We start from the raw sequence: 25,067 nt of genomic DNA on the forward strand, positions 1-25,067 counted from the left end.
TAGATTTTCAGTGAATAAGCAGAAGCCTCAGCGTGCGAGAAAAGCTCATTTGAGGTGATTTTTCAAAACACCACTAAGCTCTGATTGCTAAAATTAATGAGGTAAACACTGTGCATGCATGTGCCTGCCATATGGAAAATGCAATGAAACTATTTATGCATTTCGAAAGACCTTGAATGTCCAAACGCTATAATTACTAGCATTTTTCACAGCCGAGAAATTTTAGCAGAGCTTTTTTGAGCTCTGAGTTATGCAGACAGCCTTCGCCACTATTGCCAAATCAGTTAGATTTGCTACGAACAAGCTGATGATCATGTGTCATTGTAGCAAACAAAAGCCCACTAAAAGCAAATTTTCAGAACTGTACTAAATTGTCTTATTGATAAATACTGAAGGTAATGATTCGAATAACGTTTGTGTCCTTCTGTGTGATTTTGTGCATCTTGTACTCATGCAATCGAACCTATCTGAGCAATCAGACTCTTTAAAATAGAAGTTTAGCCAATTCAGCAGGAAAATTCAGTTCAAGTTGAGCCTGTGGGCACATATTGAAAAAAAAATATTGATCAGCTGCAAGCCTCTGAAAGAATCTGCAATAGCACTCGGTGCTGCTGCCCACAGCAATTCATGCTGAACTTGTTAAATAAGTCCACAGTGAATGCAGAGGTGTCTTACTGTACCTGTGGGCTCAGGCTGGGTCTGAAGGTCATGCTGGTGGAGGACGGGCCGCTCATGGAAGGATGGCCCATGGGCGAGCTGATAACGGGGAACGGCGAGGGCAGGCCGTTGATGGGCGAGTGCAGCTGACCCGGGCTGGAGCTCATGGCGGACGGGCTGAGCAGGGGCGGCCGGAGAGGATGGTTACTGATGCATCGGTGACCCATTGAGGAGCTCAGAGGAGACGACGAGAGCTGACCGGAGGAGTCTGCATGATGAGAGGAAAAAAAAGAGTCAACCCACACAGGAAATTTCAGGAATCTTTTGCTTTGTGAGGTAAACAATGGCATTGTCTTTTTGTTCAGCATTTTTAAAGAGCTGCTCAATGGATGACTAATGTGTCAACAGAATGAACAAATACCTGTTTATTTTAATAAAAGCTCTTATCATGAACGGACAATTTTTCCTTAAACTTTTGAAATTAAAAGGGTTTAGTGTACATGGTAAACATTTGTACCATTCTGGTTCAAAAAGACCACATTGAGACTAAATGGCAAAAATGGTTTGTTCTTAAACTGTGCAGCAAGATTAATTTTCTAATTTAAGGGGACAGAGAAAAAAAAAATTGACAAATAACATATTTAAATGATATTATATTTAAACTATATTATAAAATAATACATTTTGAAAATAATATAATAAAGCAGTATAACCATTCAATTATATTAGTCATTTTCAATGCAGAATAAGACGAATGTATGTCATGGAAATAAATGATAAAACATTATATTGTACTGATAATATTATACTGCATTGTGTATTACCTTTCAAAATGGGATTAAACTGATCAAAGGTGACAGTAAAAGCTTTTGCATTGTTACAATTGTTACAGCTGTTCGTTTAAACTTTCTATCCATCACACAAAAAGTCTCCAGGTTTCCACAAAAACATTAAGCAGCACAACGGTTTTCCACATTGATAATAATAATTAAAAAAAAGTTTCTTTAGTCACAGAATATATGAATAATTTCTGAAGGATCATGCGACAGGAAACTGGAGAAATGACTGGTGAGAATGTAGCTTTGATCACAGGAATAAATGACATTTTAAATTATATGAAAATAGAAAGAAGTTATTTTAAAATTGCAATAATATATCTACTGTTTTAACTGTAATCTGATCAAATGATTGTAGCCCTGTTGAGCATTAAGAGACTTCTTTCAGAAATAATAATTATTAAATAGTACTGAAGTACTATGTAATCATGTGTGAGGACACACACAGTTACTCTTTATGCTCTTTGTGTATGTGTGTGTGTGTGTGTGTGTGGGTGCGTTTGCTCTTCCATATGCACATTTATATGGTACAGTCAGTTGTTTTGTTGACACTGTCTGCTCTGATAACACAGTCGACTTCAGCCACCACTTGCCTTCTTTTACAGAGACAGTAAACACATGCTGAGAAAACACAGAGGGCTTAATTACTCATCCTTGTCTTCCCCCCACAGCTACAAGACCTTGAGTGAAATGAAAACAATATCAATCGTCCTATACATTCAGCAACATATTTCAGGAAAAGGTCAATGTTCAAGTGTTATAGCAAATATTGTATAGAGACATCAGCTTCACGTTGGCTTATTTTCTCACTCTCTCTATTGTGAAACTTTCTGAAGGCCATTAGTCACTCAGCATGTTTCTCTGGAAAAAGAGAATATTATTTTGATGTCATTCAAAAGCATGAACACAATCAAGTTATTCTACTGAAATCAGTCCGGTTCATTTATATCACATGTCCTAACAAGTCTAGAGAACAGTAACATACTTCCACTAAAATAGAAACTATTGTGTGACAAAACACAATCACTGCTGTTCAGAACATTATGTTTGCTGTGTGGAGCTTTATTAAACTATTTTTGGCTGTGGGCGGAGCTACACAGCAAGAAACAACAAGTAATGCTGAATAAAAAAAAAAAAAATTGAAGTAGAAAGACTGAAATATTGCTTTCTTGTAACACCAACTGTAATAATCTTCAAAAATTACCATATTTTCCGGACTATAAGTCGCACTTTTTTTCATAGTTTTTTTAGTTTTTTCATAGTTTGACTGGTCCTGCGACTTATAGTCAGGTGCGACTTATTTATCAAAATTAATTTGACAAGAACCGAGAGAAATGAACCAATAGAAAACATTACCGTCTACAGCCGCCAGAGGGCGCTCTATGCTGCTCAGTGCTCCTGTAGTCTACACTGAAAACATAGAGTGCCCTCTCGCGGCTGGAGATGGTAATGTTTTCTCTTGGTTCTTGGTTCTAAATAAATGCGACTTATAGTCCAGTGCGACTTATAGTCCGAAAAATACGGTATATGTATTTTTAACAATGTACTGTTTCACACACAAGTATGCAGTATGTCCAGTTTCAAAGCTAAACCCAAGTAGTACACCGATAATTTCATTACTATCTCAACACTGAGTTTTGGCCATGTTTTATTTTAATATAGACAACCAGCAGTAGACCCTCTGTGCCAATTAAGAAAATGGTCTTATCACGTAAACACAACAATCTTGACTGGACCGCTGTATAAATACTGCCACACAAAGTGTTTACTCAATCGTCACATACACCTACTCACTGAAAAGTAAATCAAGGGTGGGAGATAAACAGCCTAGGGGATAAGGATATATACCGCCAGCCTAAGCAAAACATTGTTACAGTTCACTAATGAGGCAGCGAGGAGCGGAGCACGGGCCTGATTAGTCACAGGATGAGGGATAATGTGAAGGCAGAGAAGACGGTTGACTTCATCACAACACAACACAACACACTGCTGAACTGCATGGACACACAAATGACATGATCAGAACTCACAATGCTACTGCATTTCATTCAAGCACAGAAAACAGTGAGAATCTTTGTTGGCAGTTTAATCTTCTTTTTTTTATTTTATTTTAAGTTTATTTTACAAATCCAGACTAAAAACCACATTTAATTTTGTATTTACTGACTTAATTGTTATTTCTTTTTATTATGAACCTTTTATTATTTATTTTATGCCTTCATATTATTATGATTTTTATTAAATGTTTTATTTACTATTTTTATATTATTTTATTTTTTATTATTATTTTAATGTTTTATGTTAAAACAGTTTTATGTAAAACAATTACCATTTAATAATTTATATGCAATGTAAAAACACTGTCAATTTAATTTAATTTAATTTAATTTAATTTAATTTAATTTAATTTAATTTAATTTAATTTAATTTAATTTAATTTAATTTTAAGTGTTATTTAATATGTTACTGTGCAGTTGTTGTGGTGTTATGGATGGCTGATCTAAAGCATTGGTAGACGGTTTCTTAACATATGACATCTAGGTCGCCTCTTCAATGTAAGCCTATATGGCATTTATTCACCTGTTTTATCATCTGCTCGGCAGCTGCCAGTCTAATACTTAGGGTTATGTTTGTTTTTTTAATCCATGTTCCTACTTATAAGACCAATTAATTAAAAAAAGCATGGTGATGAGTAATTACTGGGTCAGTATAGTTGAGGAGGTCAATCCTCGGTAACTCCGAAGGCGATTACAGACTGATCTCTTTAAACAGGTACAAAACAAGGCACTTGAGCTAAAAGTGGGGTGAATCAGTCATAAACAGCCCAGATGAGTCTGTTTTCAATTCACTCTGTGCTTGGCAGCGCTGCAGAATCATTTGAATATAGAGGAAGAGAGTGGTTTCGTAGCTTCCTACATTCAGTCAGCACAGTGCTCTGATCAAACCCTTGCTAATGTGTTTAGTCTGATGCTTCCTGAGCACCTTATTTCTCTTGTCTGTTTTGTCTTCCTTCACATATCTACTCAAACACAGACTTGTGCCACACAGTGCGTGTGGACATCAAGTCCAGCAAGGACATTTATTTGACATAATACACATTACATGCTCACTCATACACTGTCTCTCACCATTTCTCACTCTTACAGACATACACACTCATATATGCTTTCATATATTGATGCACTGCAGAAAAATCATCAGACTGTCCAACCCATTGAGAATTAATTACACTGCTAATTTGGTTACATAGTGTAGCATTCTGGACTAGAGATTTCATCCTGCCATTTTAAAATCACAAGTTATTCAGCACTAAAGAAAATATGCAGTTGTTCATGATGGTGATTAATGCAAAATAAGCATTTTGGTGATTAACAGAAAGCATTACTAAGGGTAAGGGTCCTAACCCTAACCTAATTCTAACCCTAACCCTAACTCTAACCCTAACCCAAACTAATCTATATGATTTATCTCCAGCTGAAAACCTTGAACAAAAACAGGATGCATATTTTGAAACTAAACAATCGTGATTTCATCTACAGGTTTGAGACACAAAATCTTTTGAATTCATTCTTTGCAGCAAATTATTTCCTGACAAATTACAAAAATGCGATGACTTGCTCTGAAATTAAAAACAGAGAATTTTCAACATTACTCACCCTGTTCAGAGAAGAAAATGAAAAATTATCAGATGATCTTTATTCATCAGCATTTGCATTTTTGTCTGGTGGGATAAACCGCAGGCAGCCACTGAGCTATCTGCAATATTCATGATCCTCATTCCCCCTCTGTTTTCTCTTTTGAAACGTTTCAATCTCAGTTGTTCAGTCTCAGAATTCATTTTAAACAAGCTTTTATCTAGAACTGACAGACAGAGGCTGTACATCATGTATATGACAAAGTGGTCATCCTAAGAATGTTCAACTGGACGCTTAAAAGTTTTTACTGCTTTCATCTGATTTAGTATCATTGAGGAATTTGATATAACGACTAACAGCAATCAACATCTCAAAAGTTTCCACGCTGATAGTTTTATTGGCAACTTGAATCTGGGACTCTCACTTGATTTATGTCCAAAAATTTGACTCCAAAAACTTGAGACTTCACTTGGACTTTTTGGATGTCCACAAAAACCTGTAGACATAAAAAGTTTTACAAAGAAAATTATTTTCGGATTTACAGAAAGAACGAAAAAAAATCTTAAATTTTACCATATGCCATTCATCTTTTTGCAAGTGAACTGTTATTTAATAATAATAAAAAAAAGTACATGATAGTTAAGATTAAAATGTCTACTGATTTAAGTAAAATGTCACACCAGGGGTGGCCGATATATCGGTAGACACGATTAACCGGTAGGAATTTGTCAAGCAGTAGAGATTTTGGACTATTGTGGTTACATGCTCAGGTGGCGATGCCTTGTGGTCAAACGTATCATTTGCACATTTTTAAGCATTGTGGTTTAATCAGCAGCAAAAGAGAAATCATTTTGCTACATGCGCACACCAGTGATGAGCTGGTTGGATTTTTTTCAACCCGCGGGTCCCGCTTTTATGAAATTATCTGGCCCGCCCCAGCCCGTCCCGCAAATAAAGTAATATTTCTTTACCCGCCCCGCGGGGTCCACGGGTTATGAGACGACCCGTGCGTCGGGAACATGACGCAAGTTACGTAGCTACATTGACCTTTGTATTGTAACCTTATCAAATAGCCTAATAAAATATGAAGATATATATTCCAAATATTTAATATTGGCTATAGGGAATTGCACGGATGCATGGATTTTACATGGATTTTTTTACATTTTGTTTTTAATGACCCACCCCAACCCACCTCAAAAATAAAGTGGCAATTTCTTTACCTGCCCCAACCCGTGGGGTCCATGGGTTATGAGACGACCCGCACATCACTAGCGCGTACTGTCTGAGAGACACATGAACACAGTGCTCACATGTGTGATAATGATAATGAACACATGTGTGACATTATAGTGGATCCGGGCAGCTCTTAAAGTGACAGCAGTCTAATATTCCAGCTGTCTGTCATTCATTTTAATCAAACAACTAATGAGAGCAAATCTTTTGTAACTTTGACAAGAAGAAACATGTTTTATAAGTTTAATGTTTTATACATTTGATTACTTTTTACAATGTATGGAATATCTTATTAATTTGTTCTACTGTAGTATATTTGTGCTATTGCTTGTAATTAATTTATTTTATCTTGCCTGTAATTCTTATTTAATCCCTGACTGTTAACTTGTATTCAGTGAGCTTGAGCTTTTTTATATAATTTAGGCTAGTATTAGTTTTTCTGTGATATTTACACTGGTGGCAACATTTTGATATCATAAAGACCTTATTTAAAGCAAAAATTACTTAAAACCTATCGCCATTTCTTTGATCAATTTTGCTATTTCGATTTTAAATTTTGACGCACACAGATATGCTTTACAGTCATAAATGCATTCAGGGTGAATTTGAAACATATTTCCAAAAGAAAACCAATTGGAGCTTTATCAAAAAGTTGTAACGTCTCTAGAACAGACATAAGTCAAAATAATCACTACCGTAAAAGTGTAACAAAATGTCTAGACTTATGGCAAAAATATAAATAAATAAATACCGTGTCCAGGGACTTTTTTTTTTCTTTTTTGCCATGCATTGTTCATAGAGCTCATTAATTGTAGCGGTTCCTCAGGTGTTGAAATGTATTTGTTATACATTATAGAGGTTCACACGTACTCCGTTTGCAGTGTGTATACAGTATGTGTAAGCGGTGCATAAGCAGCAGCGAGAGCGCGTTATTGTAACGCAAAAGCACGTTTAAATAATGCACGAGCGCTAATCTATCCGCTCACAAGCAGATTTCCTTTGCTCTGTCATGGGCTCGGAAAAAAGGCACATCACAGACAGTGTGTCAACCTGGAGTTAGGCATATGCCCAGTCTGTTCTGTACTCACGCTAGGCACGTTGCATTCTGATTGGATCAGACAGCATACTGCAGCAGGTCAGGGACGCGGAAAATAGTGCACACTCAAATCGTGATTTTATGACGATTTCTATTAATCGCACAGCACTAGAATGAACTGGCAATGAACAGAAAATAACGCGGGCTCGCACCGCTCAGTAAAACGAGAAAACCAGATCCAGCCAGAGCTCGGCAGCGGCTAGACAGTCAGCGGAGCAAGCAGTCAGGAGGGAAATGTTGTTTTCAATGTTTCAACATGTTGAAAGCCATTTATGCATGTTTGAATTTGTTGTTCTGTAGCATTTATTCTTAAACCAATCAGCGAGCTTGAATAGTGGAATCAAAGTTACATTTGGATATTTATTTTATTTATTCATTTAATTATATACATGAAATTATGTTATTATGTTATGACTTAGACATTTTTACATATATTAACAATATAATCATTTCTTTTAATAGTAATTGGCGGCCCACCTGCAATACCAATGCGACCCACTAGGCCCACAGGTTGAAAACCACTGGCATAGAGGTTTTCAAGAGCTGGTGTGAAATAAATATAGATTTAAACTCAAAGACATAGGATAGTCTGTGCATGAGCTGATATTTTATTCGGACACAGAAGGCGAGATTAACATCACAGAGTGCCCTAATTGACATAGCATTTATTAAAGTAGGCCTATAGAAATTATTCTGTCTTATTATGTGATAAAAATTGTTTGTAGTATATATACAAATCCTTATTATTTGTAATTGTCCAGCAGTTATAGATTTATAAGCCAATTAAAAGCTAGAAATTAGAGAAAAAATTAAGTTGCCTATAGTATCCACTACCAGTCTAAAGTTATTGAACAGTAAGCTTGTTAGCGTTTTTTAAAGAAGTCTCTTCTGTTTACCAAGCCTGCATTTATTTGATCATAAAGTACAGCAAAACAGTACATTTTTTAAATATTTTTACTAGCCCATTTAAAATAACTGTTTTCTATTTGAATATATTTCAAAATGTAATTCATTGAGATTTCAAAGCTGAATTTTTAGCATCATTATTCCAGTCACACGATCCTTCAGAAATAATTCTAATATTCTGATAATTTTTTTCAGGTTTCTTTGATGAATAGAAAGTTCAGAAGAACAGTAACAATTTTTTTGCTCATAGTTTTCAAAAGAAATTTGTTTTTGTTTTTTATGCCAGTAAATCTGACTAAATTAAACTGAATTCGAAACTATTAATTAATTAATTTACTTCTGAAGTAAATGTAAGTGGTGCAAAACACAATAATGCTTGCATGTTCTGTGTGGTTGCTAGGCAGCTGCTACTGTGTTGATATGGAATTTATTGTTTAATGGGTGAAAAATCATGTACAGTAAGTCCAGCTGCTTAAGCACAAACACTCCATAGCACAAAATGTGTGGGGCAAGTTCAAATACTCTCTTGGTACCACCAAGGATGTTGTTTCAGGAAGCTGCCACACATTTATGAAGTTAGAGCAGATTATTTTAGTTGAGCTAATATAAGCAGCAGAGCCCAAGGTGATGCACATGTTTAAAGCTCTTGCTGACTGTATCAGATATCAGGCCAAGCACCTGCTTTCCTTGTGATGTTGGCGTGTTAAACAAAACATTTTCTTTATATTATTTGCAAGAAACATGCACTTCAAGCTAACCATGCTAATGGAAGGACTACATGCATAGCGTTGCTCCAATGTCTGTGTGATTTCAGGGCATGGGAAGCTGCTCCCTGAAACTCGAATGTTATCTGTTTCCACTACAAGACTGGAGTGAATGAGACAATCAGATAAACGTCTCTGTAGCACAGAGAGAAAGCTCGCTCTCTATAAGCCACCTGTGAGATTGAACCAGCGCTATCTGACACATTCGGCTACATGTGTTTGCACAGAGATGGACAGATATGAACTGCTGGTACTAAGAGAACTGCTTTCAGGAGTCCAGGGGATACATAGTGGACATACAGTGGCAACGTGTCTAAATAGAACACAGACCTGACATGCTTTAATCTCTGTGCATTAATGATTGGTTCATGAATTGCTGATTTTAAATATTTTCTGGTTTGACTGATTGAAATGGAAAATTTAGTAAAATTAACATTTTCCACAATGGATATTTGGGAATATTTTATTTTTGCTTCGATAAATTTGATAAATTAAATGTATTTAAATAAATTCTATATATATAATTTATATATATATATATATATATATATATATATATATATATATATATATATATATATATAATTTATATATATATATATATATATATATATATATATATATATATATATATATATATATATATATATATATATAAAATTTATATATATATATATATATATATATATATATATATATATATATATATATATATATATATATATCTTGTCCAAGCTCTTGTTCTCTCCAGACTGGACTATTGTAATGCTCTCCTGGCGGGCCTTCCTGCATGTACTGTCAAGCCTCTGCAAATGATCCAGAATGCAGCAGCGAGGGTTGTCTTCAATGAGCCAAAAAAGCTCATGTTACTCCTCTCCTGATCAGGTTACACTGGCTACCAGTAGCCGCTTGCATCAAATTCAAGGTACTGATGCTTGCCTACAAGACGACCACTGGCACGGCACCAACTTACCTAAACTCACTGGTTAAATCCTATGTGCCCTCCAGAAGTTTGCGCTCTGCAAGTGAACAACACCTTGTGGTGCCATCCCAAAGAAATTCAAAATCACTCTCACGGACCTTTTCCTGGACTGTTCCCAGCTGGTGGAATGACCTCCCAATCTCAATTCGTACAGCTGAGTCTTTACTCATTTTCAAGAAACATCTAAAGCCTGCACTTAACCTACTAACGCCAGTACCTTTCCTTTTCTTGTCTTTTTCATTTAATAAAAAAAAAAAAAAAAATCTACCTGGCTATGCGTTCTATACTAGACTAACTGAGACTTGTCATGGCACTTGTATACTGTTGTTGTTCTCTTGTTGACCTGACTGCTTCTATTGTTCTCATTTGTAAGTCGCTTTGGATAAAAGCGTCTGCTAAAATGATTAAATGTAATATATATATATATATATATATATATATATATATATATATCTTAAGTTTTACACTTTTAAAAAAAACAGACTTTTCTGAGAGTGTAATTTGGGTTATATAACCCTAAAATTTATTTTATTTCAGATAGATGCCAAATAGCACTCTCAGAAATGTCAGTTTTATTTTCTTTAAGTGTAAAACTTAAGATTAAAATAAAAGCTATACAGACATAAAAAAACAATGTTGGAAACAATGACAAAACAAAATTACAAAAATTGAAACAATTTAAATAAATGTAAAATAATATATAAAATGATACTTAAGATAACAGTCATGTATGCAAAATTATTTAAATTACATTTTAAAGGGGTCCTATTATGCTCTTTTACAAAGTCTTGATGTTTTTTGGAGTGTGCACCAGAACATGCTCTCATGCTTGGTGGTAATAATTTAACATAATTTACATAATTTACATTACATGTCTCGAGAAAGCCAACGTCTGTAAACAGGAGTAAAGGAAGCAAAGTTTCCCTACTTTAGCAAAGGACAACCAGTCTCCTCTTGGCTTATATCAAAATCCTATGACATTTTTCTTCTTCAAATCCTTGTTTTGTACTTTTAATTAGTTGTTTTGCTTTGATCTCTCCACTGCGCTTCCGCGTTTGTCACTTTTGAGTGGCGCATGTGCAAAACCAACCTCATACATCAATTCCCTGGAACTTCTTAGTTTACAACAGTGAGCGTAAAATAGATTAAATTGATTTTAAATATGGTTCTTTTTCTTACAAAAACGCATCCATTCATTACGGAAGGACTTTGTTCACCCCCCGGACATGTGTGAGACACTTTTTATTAAGGATCAGTGTTTTTATTTAACTTCTTTTGGACTGAAGCACTGCAACACCCGCTGAGTGCCATTAAACAGCTTGAAAGATCAAAGACAATTTTGAATATATCTCTGAATGGATTTGTCTGAAAGAAGAAAGTCATATTCACCTAGGATGTATTGAAGGTGAGTTATTAAATGGCTAATTTTCATTTTTTGGTGAAGTAACCCTACAAGGATGGTGTTAATATTGCCACATCAGTCTGAGACAGATCCAGACCCTGAGAATATTGAGCAAGAGGATTGCGCAGAACCTTTTGCATGCATGGATATTGCAAGATGTATTAGAGTGGTGACTAGGGTTGTGCTGATAGACGATTATAGATATTACGATGTGGAGCCAGCATCATGATCCCCATACCCCCTGAAAATTTGCTGCATACAAGTACCATTTTTTAAAAGAAAATGATGTGTATACGGAACCCGATCCCTAAAGGGAATAGATATATGATTTAAGTAACATATGGGAGGACATATATATTTCAGAAAGTTTCTCACAGTTATATCATTGGGTAATTATACTATAGGTCTTTATAAACTGAGGGCATCAGGGAGCCACTATCATTGCCTGACATTGAAACTGCTTCTGAGAGAACGATCACTTTTTAGTTTCACTTTTGTTTACGAGATTTTAATCGCACATACTCTGTTTATATGGAGCAGCAGTGCTTACCATACAGATTACCAGATAAGATTGTTTATCAGTGTTGTTAAGAATCCACAAATCAAGTCCTCACGTCCTCATCTCCATTTTTTTAAAGTGAAAAAGCATGATAGGACCACTTTATATTTACAATTACATTTTAACTCTGAAATACTTACATTTTAATAACTCCAAGTATTTACAATACATAAAGTGGCATTTGATTTACATCAAACTAACTCCTAATAAACAGAAGAACAAATGAAGAATATAAAAAAGGCTAAGGTTTGAGTATAATGAATGACTTTCATCAGCAACAAATAAAAGATCCTTGTCGCCTGATTTGAAGTGTGCTGTAGATTTTAAGCTTCTCCCTCTACGCTTGACAATAGAACATCATCTCTACAGACCTCTTTATTCTCTTTCTGCTTTAAATTGGGACAGTAGACATCATTCTTTCTCAGTGTATCCCTGCAGCAAGATTGCAGACTGCCCCACTTTTAGGTTTCAAACACACAGAGATGCATGCACATACACACACAAACACACACACACACACATACACACACTATTGCACAATCAACAGTGGGACTGGATGTCTGGCCTGGTGCCCTGAGAACTGGAGCTTATACTGTGTGTCTGCCAATCTGAGTCCAACAAGCTGTTTTGGGGGGAGACATGTGCATTTCATTTCATTCTCATAGAATCAATGTCCTGTGAAAACGCCAATGTAAACCTCAGTCTCTAAGGAGTCTTCTGAAAAACGCCTTTGTCACTTTGCTCTTTGTTAATCAAGATTAACAATTCCCACATTCTCAAAGCAAAAAAAGGAAGAATATTGTACACAATATATATTTTTTAATACTGATGAGTGATTTGTATTGCCGTTAATGTACATTTTGTCTATATCTTCCTTTTGACTGAAGTTTTTTAAAAAGAATTATAGGTTTCGGTTTAGCAGTGGGAAGTGAGGAATGAGATAATATTCCATTGTGACTGTACCAGACAGATAAAGAGCTCAATGAGACCTCAGGAGCTGATTAAAGCCGATACAGCTCCAGGACTGATAGCTTCTTTCCAGCTTCTGTATCGTTAGCCGCTCCTCTGAATGCCATGTGTGCACCACAGTCAGAATTAAGGATTTAGATTGCATATTGAGATTTGCCCTAAATAGAAACTGCTGCTTTTGAGTAGGTTCAAGTATTTCTTCTGTTTCTTCTAACTAGGGGCACTTTTATGATTTTTTTAAACAAACTGATTTTCGTTGTCTTACTAAACCCCACTCCAACAAACTATCATAATTTAATTTGGCTATACTTTTCAAATTTGTTTAATGTATTAGTTTTATTGTTCGTTTTTCAATCACTTTCCAACATTAAATTGAAAACATTATTACTTGTTTTATACTATGACAATCTAAAATGAGATCACTCTCAACATAATTTATAATTTCAATACAAATACATATCACTTGAATACAAATTATGACTGTGTCTCCGAAAGGGTTATTATCTGTAACTAAAACTAAAACCATAAAAAACATTAAAAATCATTTTCATTTAGTTATGTTGACGTACTAAAATACCTACAACCAAAAATGAAAACTTCACAAAAACTAAAACTAAATAACTACAAATATAGACAGTATTTTTTTTTTTTTATGAAAATATAAACAAACTTTTATCAAAAGTTGGTGTCTTGTTTAAAAAAGTGTAAATGACGGTTGTAAGAGATTTCATTTCCTAAAAGTTCAGAAGCCCATATCAGCAGAAACAGCCAATTATAAATGATCAACGTTGTGTTAAACTATTTCATGTCAAAGAGTACTGCTCAGTTCATCTTCAACAAGTTTTTTTTTCAGTAAATCTCAAATGCCAGCAAAATATTTAGTTTTCCCTCACAAGCATCTGTCCTTTGAATCATCCAACACATTACACATGTGATGTTAGCTCGGCCCGCTGCGGCACCTCCGTCTGCTTTATGGAGACAACTGCCTCGATCATCAGGAAGAAATTAGCTGAAGCACTAAGCTGCACCATCTTATTGGCTGACGGGCCCGTTCACTCCATTTGAGGTCAGCCCAGACATTCCAGTGGATAATCTTTTCCATCCCTCCACTCTCTTGTCTTTCTCCCTCTCAAACTTGGTCTGTTTTCCTCAAAGAGCAGCTACAGCACAAGGCTGGCTTTGTGTAGTCTCCTCACTAGCGGTTTCTTGTTCAGTCCGTGTGTTTTAAGTGGACCGTATGGAGCTGAAATACATATCGGCCTTCATTCCCTCCCTGCATCTTCCAGTAAAGATGATTTCTACAGCAAGCATGAAGCCTTCGAATTAGGGCCATCACCACATCACAAATTTCTGGAAAGTTGCTGAGCTATGTTTGCTTCTGGAGCTTCGCCCACTTTTCCCAGCATCCCGTTCTTTGTTCTGCTCGCTCTCTCTGAACTTGCAACAAAAGGCTGTAATTATGGCAGGCACAAACCAGAGCAAAAGAGCCATATTATAGCATTCTCTCACACTTCAAATACAGCCGCTCGCTAGAAGCTACAGGAACCTGGTTAGCTTTATGACAGCTGTGGAAATGACAGCTGCTGTGAACTTCTGGGATGCTGGTTTTGATGCAACCCACACATTTCATGCACTTTGAACCATATTTACACAAGTTCTCATGTTAAATGCGTAAGATACACAATCTCGCCTAAACATGTCGTTGAGCTATCAACTAGCTTTAGTATGCTACATATTAACTGGTAACACTTTACAATAATGTTCCATTTGTTAACATTAGGGAACTACAACTGGTCACATGAACACTGGAAAATTGCTTATTCATCTTAGTTAATGTTCATTTTAAAGACAAATTCAGGTTTGTAATTTTGTTTTTGTGTTTAAAGACAAAATGTGCAAATTTATCAGTCATCAACATTTCTGGGAATTTTCAGTCTCAAAAATGCAGTCTCAAATATGTAACCTTCTGTCAACTTATGGTGAAGGGCTATTCATATCATTAGCAAAGCGTCTCTGCCTAGGGATGTTGATTTTTAGAAGGTAGCTGTTTGAGATGGCGAACGGGAATATGGTTTGTGTAACATAACATTAGCAACACATTAGCTGTTTAATAACAGAATCATAATGATATCAATTCGACCATGTATTATTCACTTTTACTCTTCTACTTCGAAATCAGTTTCTGTCTCAAACATATATTAATTCAGTATTGTCACATGCCATTGTGTTGCATTTGCTACTTCAGTTAACCAAGTGAAAGCGATGCAAGTAGTCCAAGCTGAGGTGATTGAGTGGAAGCGGGGAATAATTTGCATATTCAAAATTAGTAACTGCAGGATTTTAACATTTACTACTATATTAACAAAATTAAAAGTGGCTTCTGTTACTAATTATTTAATGGACCTGAACTGACATGAACTCAATATGTTAAGTTATATTTATATTAACTAATGCTAACAAGGAATAAAATAAATAGTGTAACAAATTATTATATACAAATATTTATTGTTAGGTAATGTTAACGTTAACTAATGGGAATAATATATATATATATATATATATATATATATATATATATATATATATATATATATATATATATATATATATATATATATATATATATATATATATATATATATATATATATATATATATATAATGTTATCTTTATATATTATCCCTGAAAGTGACAAATGATTTTGAAAAATCAACAAACCGTGGATAACCAAACTTGTTGAAAACCAACTAAAAACACAAAGACCTACAGCATGTGAATACATCATGTTGAAACATCACATGCAGGAATACGACCGGTGAAACGTGTCCATTAGCGCAGGGGCCGGGGGAGACGCTCTCTATTTGGCTTTGTTGTAACATGTTTGAACCAGAAACTATTTCTCAACCAGAAACTGTATCTTGAGTTCAGTTTGGGAATGACAGGACAAGACATCCTGCACTTGGAATGAAGACTGATTTTGCCCTACAGCGTTGAATCGCTGACGTTACGCGTGGATGATCCAGAGCTGTAAGGCAAAATCAGTTCAATGCCACTGTGCTAACAGGAACCAGATGGCTTACCTCTGAATTAAAATAGCTATCAAAAGTCTTTGTGGCAAGTGCAGGTGCTCTGATGTGTTTGTGGATGTGAATGTGTGCTTTATACCTGTGGATATCCTGTGCTGTTGTAGCGGGTATGTACCCGTGAAGCCAGAGCAGCCATTGGGCGAACTGCCAGCGTCGCCCGGCCAGCTCCGCAAACACGGCGGCGCTACTGAGCAGGGGTTTTTCAGGAGCCCTGTGTGTGACACAAGAGAAGTGGGTGAAAGTCACTCACTTCCACTACAATCAGGTTAGGATTTCACACCAATATGAGAAAGGACACACTACACTCAAAACTGTTATGGATGGGTCTCGGTCTTCATGAGCTTACATGACAGTAAAAAGGAAAATATAAGCTCTCTTTCAAAGCCCAGGTGAAGTAATGAAGTTTTGAGTTGTGTCTCATGTACACTAAAATGTGATTTCCTTTGAAACCATTTTCACAGAAAACGAGAAATAAATTTAACAAATAATCACAATGCAATAATCTGCCAGTAAAACATTGAATCGTTCAATATGAAAATTTGAGGTAAAAAGTTTAAAGTTTAAATATCAACAAAAGACTCAGATATTTCTCCTAAGAAAATAAGAAACATTTTTGGAAGAAACTAATGAGAAATGTATTCGTTCACACTTACTGTTATTTGTAGTCTTGATTAATCTGGCAAATCTGCACAGAGTTTATGACATTGATTATTATTGAGATCTCTTATGAAACTAGACACATGTGAGATTAAAAGAGAGTCTGATTTGCATTTGCTCTGCATTTAATCTTGTTGTTGTCTAGGGTAAAAAGAATGGCATAATGAAGAGATCTCATATGGGGTTTTTCTTTCCTGAGGGAGTGTCTTGAGTATGGAAAGTCTATTTTCCCCTCAAAGAAAATGGACTTTCATGGGAAGAACAAATATCTCTCAAGCGTCATTTTAAATATCTTTTAAGTTGTGTTTCAAAGATGATTGAAACAAATTAATTAAACAACATAAGGGTAAGCAAATGATGACAGGGTTATCATTTTCGGGTGAACTATCCCTTTAAGGCAGAACCATACTTGTACTTACTTGAAACATCTGCAATTAACATGTGTCCTTTTCTACAAGTTTCAAATGACAGTTTTCAACATTTCGACAATTGTGAAGTGTCATGTAAAACCAGAAGTCATCTTTATGAGAAAGACCCATGCGTGAGTGTTTGTGACCGAATGTGTGTGGCCCTTGCTACAGTACATATCTCTCATTAATATGGAAATAACTTGACCTGAAGATGTTTTATTTGTTCGCTAGTAAAACTGCAAGTGCCTCATTTTCATCCATCTCTGAATATGAACTTTGAGACCACCCAATACTCTAAACTCACTATGACCTTGAGCAACAGAGGACACCTAGACACACACACACACACGCACAAAGACTAAAGACAAAGTCTTCAGGCTCTTTTTACGAGACCCGGGATATTTGCTCCTTTCAAAGCGTCATTTACGAGACCTTGATGAGAGGCTGTGCCACACAGAGCAAATTCCTTTTTTCAAGGTTTCCATCTCCTCTTTAAGACAATCAAGCTCAAGGTCAAAGATCAAACCTGCAATTCAATTCATCATGAACGTCATAAAAATCTCTCTTTCAAGGGTTCTTGATTAGCTCTTCAGAAAAGGGCTTGAGGGATGGACCACAGTATAGGCAGAAGTTGTTTCCTTAGATATGTGATCATTAGACAACCTTCAAGGGCCTATTAGAAGACTTGAAAGCTGCATTAGAGATACATACAGGTTAAGGGGTTTCAGTTTAACATCTCCTGATCTTCTTTGTGGTGTGATTTGAGAAAAGCATTTGCAATGAGCTCTGGATACTAAGATGTTTGTGCTAAAGATCAATGGCTGGATTTGAATAATGAAGTCCTGCCACATATGTGCTATTAGATTTTTTAAAAGACTCTAACACTGGGATAAAATGTAGTAATGACAACCTAAGGCGGCTTTTAGGTTGTGCTGTATCATATCCTGTCAGAATGAGAATAACTTCTTTTGCAATGTGGTTGAAAGAGTCAAGATAGTGTGCTGGAACAAAAGGTCTGATCCATAACCTTTCCTGAGATGCTGCCAGGAAGAGACAGAGATGTTGAGATGAATGGAGAGTGAAGCAGTCTGGACTAAGAAAGGCTTTTAAAATAGCTGCAGAAAATCAGATGAGCAGACCCATGAGAAAATGGGTCAATGACAAAATAATGTCCATGGAACGTATATTTATGCTGGATTCACTCTTGAAATAGCAACAGTGATAACCATGGCAATGGACGGACGGGACAAAAATATGTGAGAGCACCCTCTGTGATTTAGACTGATCCAGACAAGACTGAGTTCATGGACAAAAACATGTCAACTTTACTGCATTTTATATTAACCAGCAACCAATTCATTTCCAGTAATGGATGATAGAAAGTAAAAAAAATGGTATGCGATTTATGACTGGCTTGAATTTAGTGCCACAACTAATCAGTTACTTATTTATTTTTCGCATTTCAAGTGATTGGATTAGGCAAAAAATAAATAAAAAAAATAAAAACACGACTGGTTGAAAGGTTGAAAATAAAAGGCCATCAACAGACACTTCAAATGGGAAGCATCGCAATTCAAAACAGCAGCAAGAGTCATAGCTAGTCCACAGTTTAGTAAACGTTAGCAACCTCTCCTCTTTAAAGGGGGGGTGAAATGCTATTTCATGCATACTGAGTTTTTTACACTGTTAAAGAGTTGGATTCCCATGCTAAACATGGACAAAGTTTCAAAAATTAAGTTATACGTTTGAAGGAGTATTTTTGTTCCAAAAAAACCTCTTCCGGTTTGTCAAGTTTCGGAAAGTTTTTTTTGAGTATGGCTCTGTGTGACGTTAGAAGGAGCGGAATTTCCTTATATGGGTCCTAAGTGCACTTCTGCCGGAAGAGCACGCGCTCCCGTATAGCAGAGCACTGAGAGCACAACAGGCATTCACTGATCAGAGCGAGAGCGTCGCGAAAAGTCACAAAAGAAGTGTGTTTTTGGTTGCCAGGGCAAGACAACCCTGCACAGATTACCAAAGAAAAAACAGCATTAAGGGACCAGTGGATGGAGTTTATTTTTACAGAGCATCAACGGAGTTGTGCAAGGGTTCTTGTTTGTTCCCTGCATTTCGAAGATGCTTGTTTTACAAACAAGGCCCAGTTTGACGACGGATTTGCACATCGTTTATTTCTAAAGGATAATGCAGTCCCAAAGAAAAAGGGTCACGATCGTGTGTTGGAACCGCAGGCGTTGAGTAAAACTGCTTCAAATATCTCTGTGTTGTTAACTTAGCTATCAGCGCGTAAGCACATCAAGTAAACAACATGCGATGTTGTCATCAAACTGCACTTTCCACATGTACAGCTTAAAAAAAAAAGAAAAAGAAAAAAAAGACGACATAAAGTGGAACTTAGTCATTTTCCAAAACCGCTAAGCAAATATATACAGTTTCAGTACATACCACATAGAGACGGCTTTGCTGATGCTGCTCTTGTTAAATTTCAGCCTCTGGATCTGTGTCACAGCTTCCAAATGCTCTAAACGCAAAAGCCTACTGGCGCTCATGATTCTTTAGCTCCGCCCACACGTCACGCCTCTAGGTGCTCGTGTTTTTCCGGGAAAAATCGGTACAGACTATCTTTCTCTTATAAATATAATAAAACTAAAGACTTTTTGGAGTTATGAAGGATGCAGTACTACTCTATAGGTACTCAAGATTAACAGGATATTGAGTGAAAACGAGCATTTCACCCCCCCCCCCCCCCCTTTAAGTTATTCCTGACTTTAAGTTATTCCTGATTGTGCTGTATTGACAGATTTGATGTGCAATAAGATAGGACATTTGATACTTTTATAAGCTACGCAGGTGCTTTTAAGACTCTGACGATCTACACTACACAAATGGAATCTGCAAGAATGGAATCTAATATCACCTGCAAGAGATGGTAATGTAAAGTAGTAAATCATAGTTCAAGACTGTGATGTAACTAAAGGCTACTGGCTATTAACATGAGGGGAGAGTACTTCAATATGCACGTGACACGTGATTTCATGGAAAGTATTATGCGAAGTCTGGAAATATGGTTTTTAAACATTTCCAATTTAGAGTTATTGGTCATAAGAAATTCCCTGAATATGTGATCACTCAAATCCAATTATGAGAGAGGAAATGGAAAAAGTGGGAGAGAAAGTGTAAGCAATGTCAAAAAACATCCAGCTTATTGAAATCTACTCCAATATTCCATCAGCCAATTTTTTTTTTTCTTTTTTTGTATTTCCTATGGAAGGAACAGCATTGAGTGTTTATGGTCGTCGAAGCATCCTGTCCATTAATCTCTCTGTAGATACACCAATCTGCTTTTCAACAGCAATGGTTGAATGAAATTATGTGGAAAAATACTAGGGAAAGGCTTTTCAAATTGACTTCATCAATACATAACAACAAATTCAGTCTTGAACATTTGATTGCTCGCACTTAAAATAACCAGCATGCATTGCACATGTGTAAATACATGCACAAGGTTTTCTAGATATACGATGGCTTGGCTACAGATGCCATCCTGGGTTTTTTCAGGTCTGTCTGGTTCGCTAGTGATGTGTAAAATATGAGGTCCATATATCCCTGGTGTATGACACATTGGGGCCTGCGAGTTGAGTTCATTTGGAAAGTATGTTAGCTATACCAAGAATACATTTTAGCAAATATTTGGCTCACTTGCAATCATAACATTAATTATGTAGTGGGGAAGAATTATTTAGGGCAATTTTGAATACTGTAAATGTCCAGATGATTGAAAGAGAGAAACACTTAAGGTTTTTGAAACCACGGATTGGAAATAATCGGATGAGTTCCTCAGAAGATGTTATAATCATTATTTACATGAAATAGAGGTGCATTTTATATAGGCCATCAGAGCAGATCTGACAGGGAGAAAGAAGGAAAGTTAGTGTGGCGGTGAAGCTGTTCGACCAGTAAATTCATCTAAAACTGACACTATTTAAGTGTCACAAGCACTGTTTATTCTATAGCAAATGGCTGTTTGAAATGAAAGCAGGCAAATGTTGTGCATTAGTTAGTTATGTGTGTTCTCTTCTCAGTAGCTGATTAGAGCTGTGTCTCCAGCAGGTAAATCGCACCCCTTCCAGGCGCACACACACACGCACACACACACACACACAGACGCATCACTCTGACATCCTGTTCCTCGTCTCCTCATTGTTCTCTTATGACTTCCTGCTGTACCAAATCACACACTCACCAATGTAAACAACTCTGAGAGAAAATAACAGTGAGCAGAAAAAAAAGTGTAAAAAGAAGACAGCAAATTCTTCATGTTGTGTCTTGCAAATCACTCAGAAAGCGCTAACAGGGAAACAAAATACAGTGAAAATACTGACAGAATATCTTATCATTCCATCAGCATTATGTCATGATACTGTATCACGTTACAAAACAATTAAATCAGACGGGTCTGATGGCTTGGAAAATCATCTGACCGGATGAGGGCAAAGGGTGAAAGGTTAATTCGTTCCTAAACATTCTTTAAAGTGCAACTCTGGAGCAACTTCACCCTAGAGACATCTAAATCAGTCTGGAAGGAAACGTACAAGCATAAAGGAGCCGAAAGAAATGTATCGCACAAGTCAGTCTTATCTTTCACACCCAAGGAAAAAGAAAAACCTATATGCAATTTACAACAATGTCATGTACAAAACGTACTCCAATCAACCCTGTTAGAAAGTGAAGTGACATTCAGCCAAGTATGGTGACCCATACTCAGAATTTGTGCTCTGCATTTAACCCATCCGAAATGCACACACACAGAGCAGTGAACACACACACACTGTGAGCACACACCCGGAGCAGTGGGCAGCCATTTATGCTGCGGCGCCCGGGGAGCAGTTGGGGGTTCGATGCCTTGCTCAAGGGCACCTAAGTCGTGGTATTGAGGGTGGAGAGAGAACTGTACATGCACTCCCCCCACCCACAATTCCGTCCGGCCCGAGACTAGAACCCACAACCCTTCAATTGGGAGTCCAACCCTCTAACCATTAGGCCACACTTCCCAATCGCTCTCTAAAAGCAGATTGTACTGAATGCATAATGTAAAAATGTCTTTAATGACCTACTGGAGAAAAGATGGACAGTTCTCAGTGTCCTTTAGGACATGCTTTAATGAGTTTACATGGCCAGGCTAATTAATTAGCCAAACCAGAAAGTGTTTGGATTGAATGTGATTTTGGGATGTTCTCAAGGCCTCAAGGTACTGTAAACCAGAGCTGGAATGCAATCTGGTCAGTTATGCACCTCTAGTTCTCTTCCAGAGGAAGAGTGTCAGCCTTGGGGCGAACACATAGTACATACAAATAAACATACTTTACACGTACACAAGAATGTGTCAAAGCCGTACATCAATTTAAAGTGAAGTGACATACAGCTGCCATTGTTTGGAATGCATTGGAAGTGTCGTTCCATTTCTCATTAAAAACTATTATTAAGTAGATTTGTTTTTTAATCCTTAATCATATGAAGGGAAAACATTTGTTTTCCTCTTTTCAAATGGTTATTCAACAGCCATTGAATCAATCGCAACATGAGTCATGACTCAATTATGTTATTACCGGTATGTACAAAATGGAGCTTGTACATTTACACAAACAACATTTAGTGCAATTACTGCTAAAGCACAGAAGTGGAAAGAAATAGCACCGCTGTTTAGCGCTGTTGTGATGACTCTGTCTTCTGTGTTCTCTAGTGTAAAGATGAATGAAAACATAGAAAAGCATGTTGCTCCTGGGAATATAAATATGATAAAGTAAAGCAAATCTTGTCCTCACTTTGCTGAAGTTGTAAAATGTATATGACATTTTTCATTTACAATGAAAATATGTCCTTTATAAGTGAGTATTAGGTAAAATACCATCAAAAAGGTATTACATTTATTTCATTTAGCTTAATGTAGCTACATGTAAATGTACAAATATTTTAAACCACTGTTTGTTTAAAAAAATATAATTTAATTTACAGATTACATTAAGACCAGTATTATTTAAAAACAATATTTGCTTGTATCCCCTGCAGGACCTTTATATATATATATATATATTAGGGGTGTAACGGTTCACAAAATTCACGGTTCGGTTCGATACGATACACTGATGTCACGGTTCGGTTCGGTTCGGTTCGATACGTTTTAGATACAGCAAAATGTAAAAACATCTCAACTTTTCAGAATGCCGCAAGCGCACCGCGGGTCATGTGACAAGAACCAACCAATCAGCTTCATCCTTTCCCGTAACAACGTTGAGAGCTCAGCCAAGATGAAGGAACAGCTGATCATAGTTGTATATGGATTGCAATTTTGAAATAAATTCAGTAGCAGAGCTACTGCAAGCGATTTTTAGAGCTGCAAATCCATTTATCCTTCGCTGAAATTTCCGCGTCTCATGGAGAGAGCACGTCATTGTTGCTTAGCAAAGACAGACGCCTCATGAGCGCTTCTGCCCGAGCGCTTTGGAAAGGAGGAGAAAGACGCGCTTAGCGTTTTCCATGCATTTTAGGCACGATATGTGAACGGCCCCTAAGGCGCTCGCTCACTCAGCACGCGCTGAAGGCTCGTTGCAAAATGTCGAATGCCTTTAACAGACCAGAAATATAAGATCCTAAAATAACCAACAGGTCTGGTGTTTGGGTTGGATTCCCTGTAAGCTATAGTGTCTAAATGCTGCAGGGATAGTTTGCTGCGTGCATGTTTCTCCTTTTTTTCGTCTTTTCCCAGATAGTACTGACGCATATATCCCAGATATTCCCGCTGGTTTTTTTTTTTTTTTTTTTTTTTTAATCCCGCTGGTGTACCCTGTCATGTTGCAGATGCGACATACCGTTGTTTTTTTATCCACCACTCTCTTGCCATCACCATTATAGCTTAAAGGGAATCCAAAGTGCACCCAAACACCAGACCTGTTGGTTATTGGAGGATCTTCTCATTTCTAGTCTGTTAAACGCATTGGCTATTTTGCAACGAGCCTTCAGCGTGTACTGAGTGAGCGAGCGCCTGCTGAGTAGCCTAACATAAACATATAAGATGGTGTTTTTTTCTTCTTCGGGAGTGTCAGGGGCGTTGCCTGTTACGTTGTTTGGGTTATTGGGCTACCTTGTTGAACGCATATCATTATATTTCTTTCTCTCTCTTTTTTTTTTTTTTTTCAAATATAATTAATTACTCCAACGAACCGTTCGGTATACATAATGCGTACCGCGTACCGAACCGAAAGCGTCGTACCGAACGGTTCAATACGAATACGCGTATCGTTACACCCCTAATATATATATATATACCGAGCCTGTGGTATGAAATATATCAAGTTTATAATAAAAAGTATAGATGCAACCCCATGCAACCCAGGGAATGTGCCACATACTGAACCTTTTTGTGTTTGAACACAGCCTTCAACATCCTTTAATTTCAGAAAAAGTGTTATAGCAAACATGTGGTGGCAGACGCTTATTACTGTGACCCCAATAAAGCTAAAGTCACATAGCGCAAGTGTGTCTCCTGTCATCATGCACAGAGCATGAAGGGGGACAGAAGCTCATGCTTGCATGGACATAACAATCCACACGCATAAAAATAATCCCAACATGCCCAGCAGGAACAACCATTTGTGTGACACCTGAGTTGCCATAACTAATCTACTTTACATTCTTTAAATTTAGCCATTGGAAAAGCAGTTTTGCTGTAATTTAAAGGGGCCGTTCACCCAAAATGGAAAACTTTGTTAACAGCTGTCATCAACAACTGAGACAAACTTCAGAATCTTAACTTATATTCCACAGAAGAAAGAAAGTCATAGAGGTTTGAAAACAACATGAGGGTGAGTAAGTGATGA

At 36.6% G+C, this 25,067-nt stretch overlaps 1 protein-coding gene across 3 annotated transcripts in view; it reads right to left on the reverse strand.

The window, feature by feature from the left end:
- The window catches only part of LOC127996973 (retinoic acid receptor RXR-alpha-B), a 49,550-nt gene that overhangs the window by 17,526 nt on the left and 6,957 nt on the right, over positions 1-25,067 (reverse strand). For 2 of the 3 annotated variants that reach the window (XM_052591988.1, XM_052591990.1), the window contains 2 exons: positions 16,209-16,340; positions 681-925 (listed from right to left, as the gene is read on the reverse strand). In XM_052591988.1, the coding sequence (XP_052447948.1) occupies positions 681-925; positions 16,209-16,340 (377 nt within the window). The remainder of the gene's footprint in view (positions 1-680; positions 926-16,208; positions 16,341-25,067) is intronic. The other variant, XM_052591989.1, reaches the window with a different exon arrangement.

Source organism: Carassius gibelio, chromosome A5, assembly GCF_023724105.1.
Source record: "Carassius gibelio isolate Cgi1373 ecotype wild population from Czech Republic chromosome A5, carGib1.2-hapl.c, whole genome shotgun sequence".
Lineage (NCBI taxonomy): Eukaryota > Metazoa > Chordata > Actinopteri > Cypriniformes > Cyprinidae > Carassius > Carassius gibelio.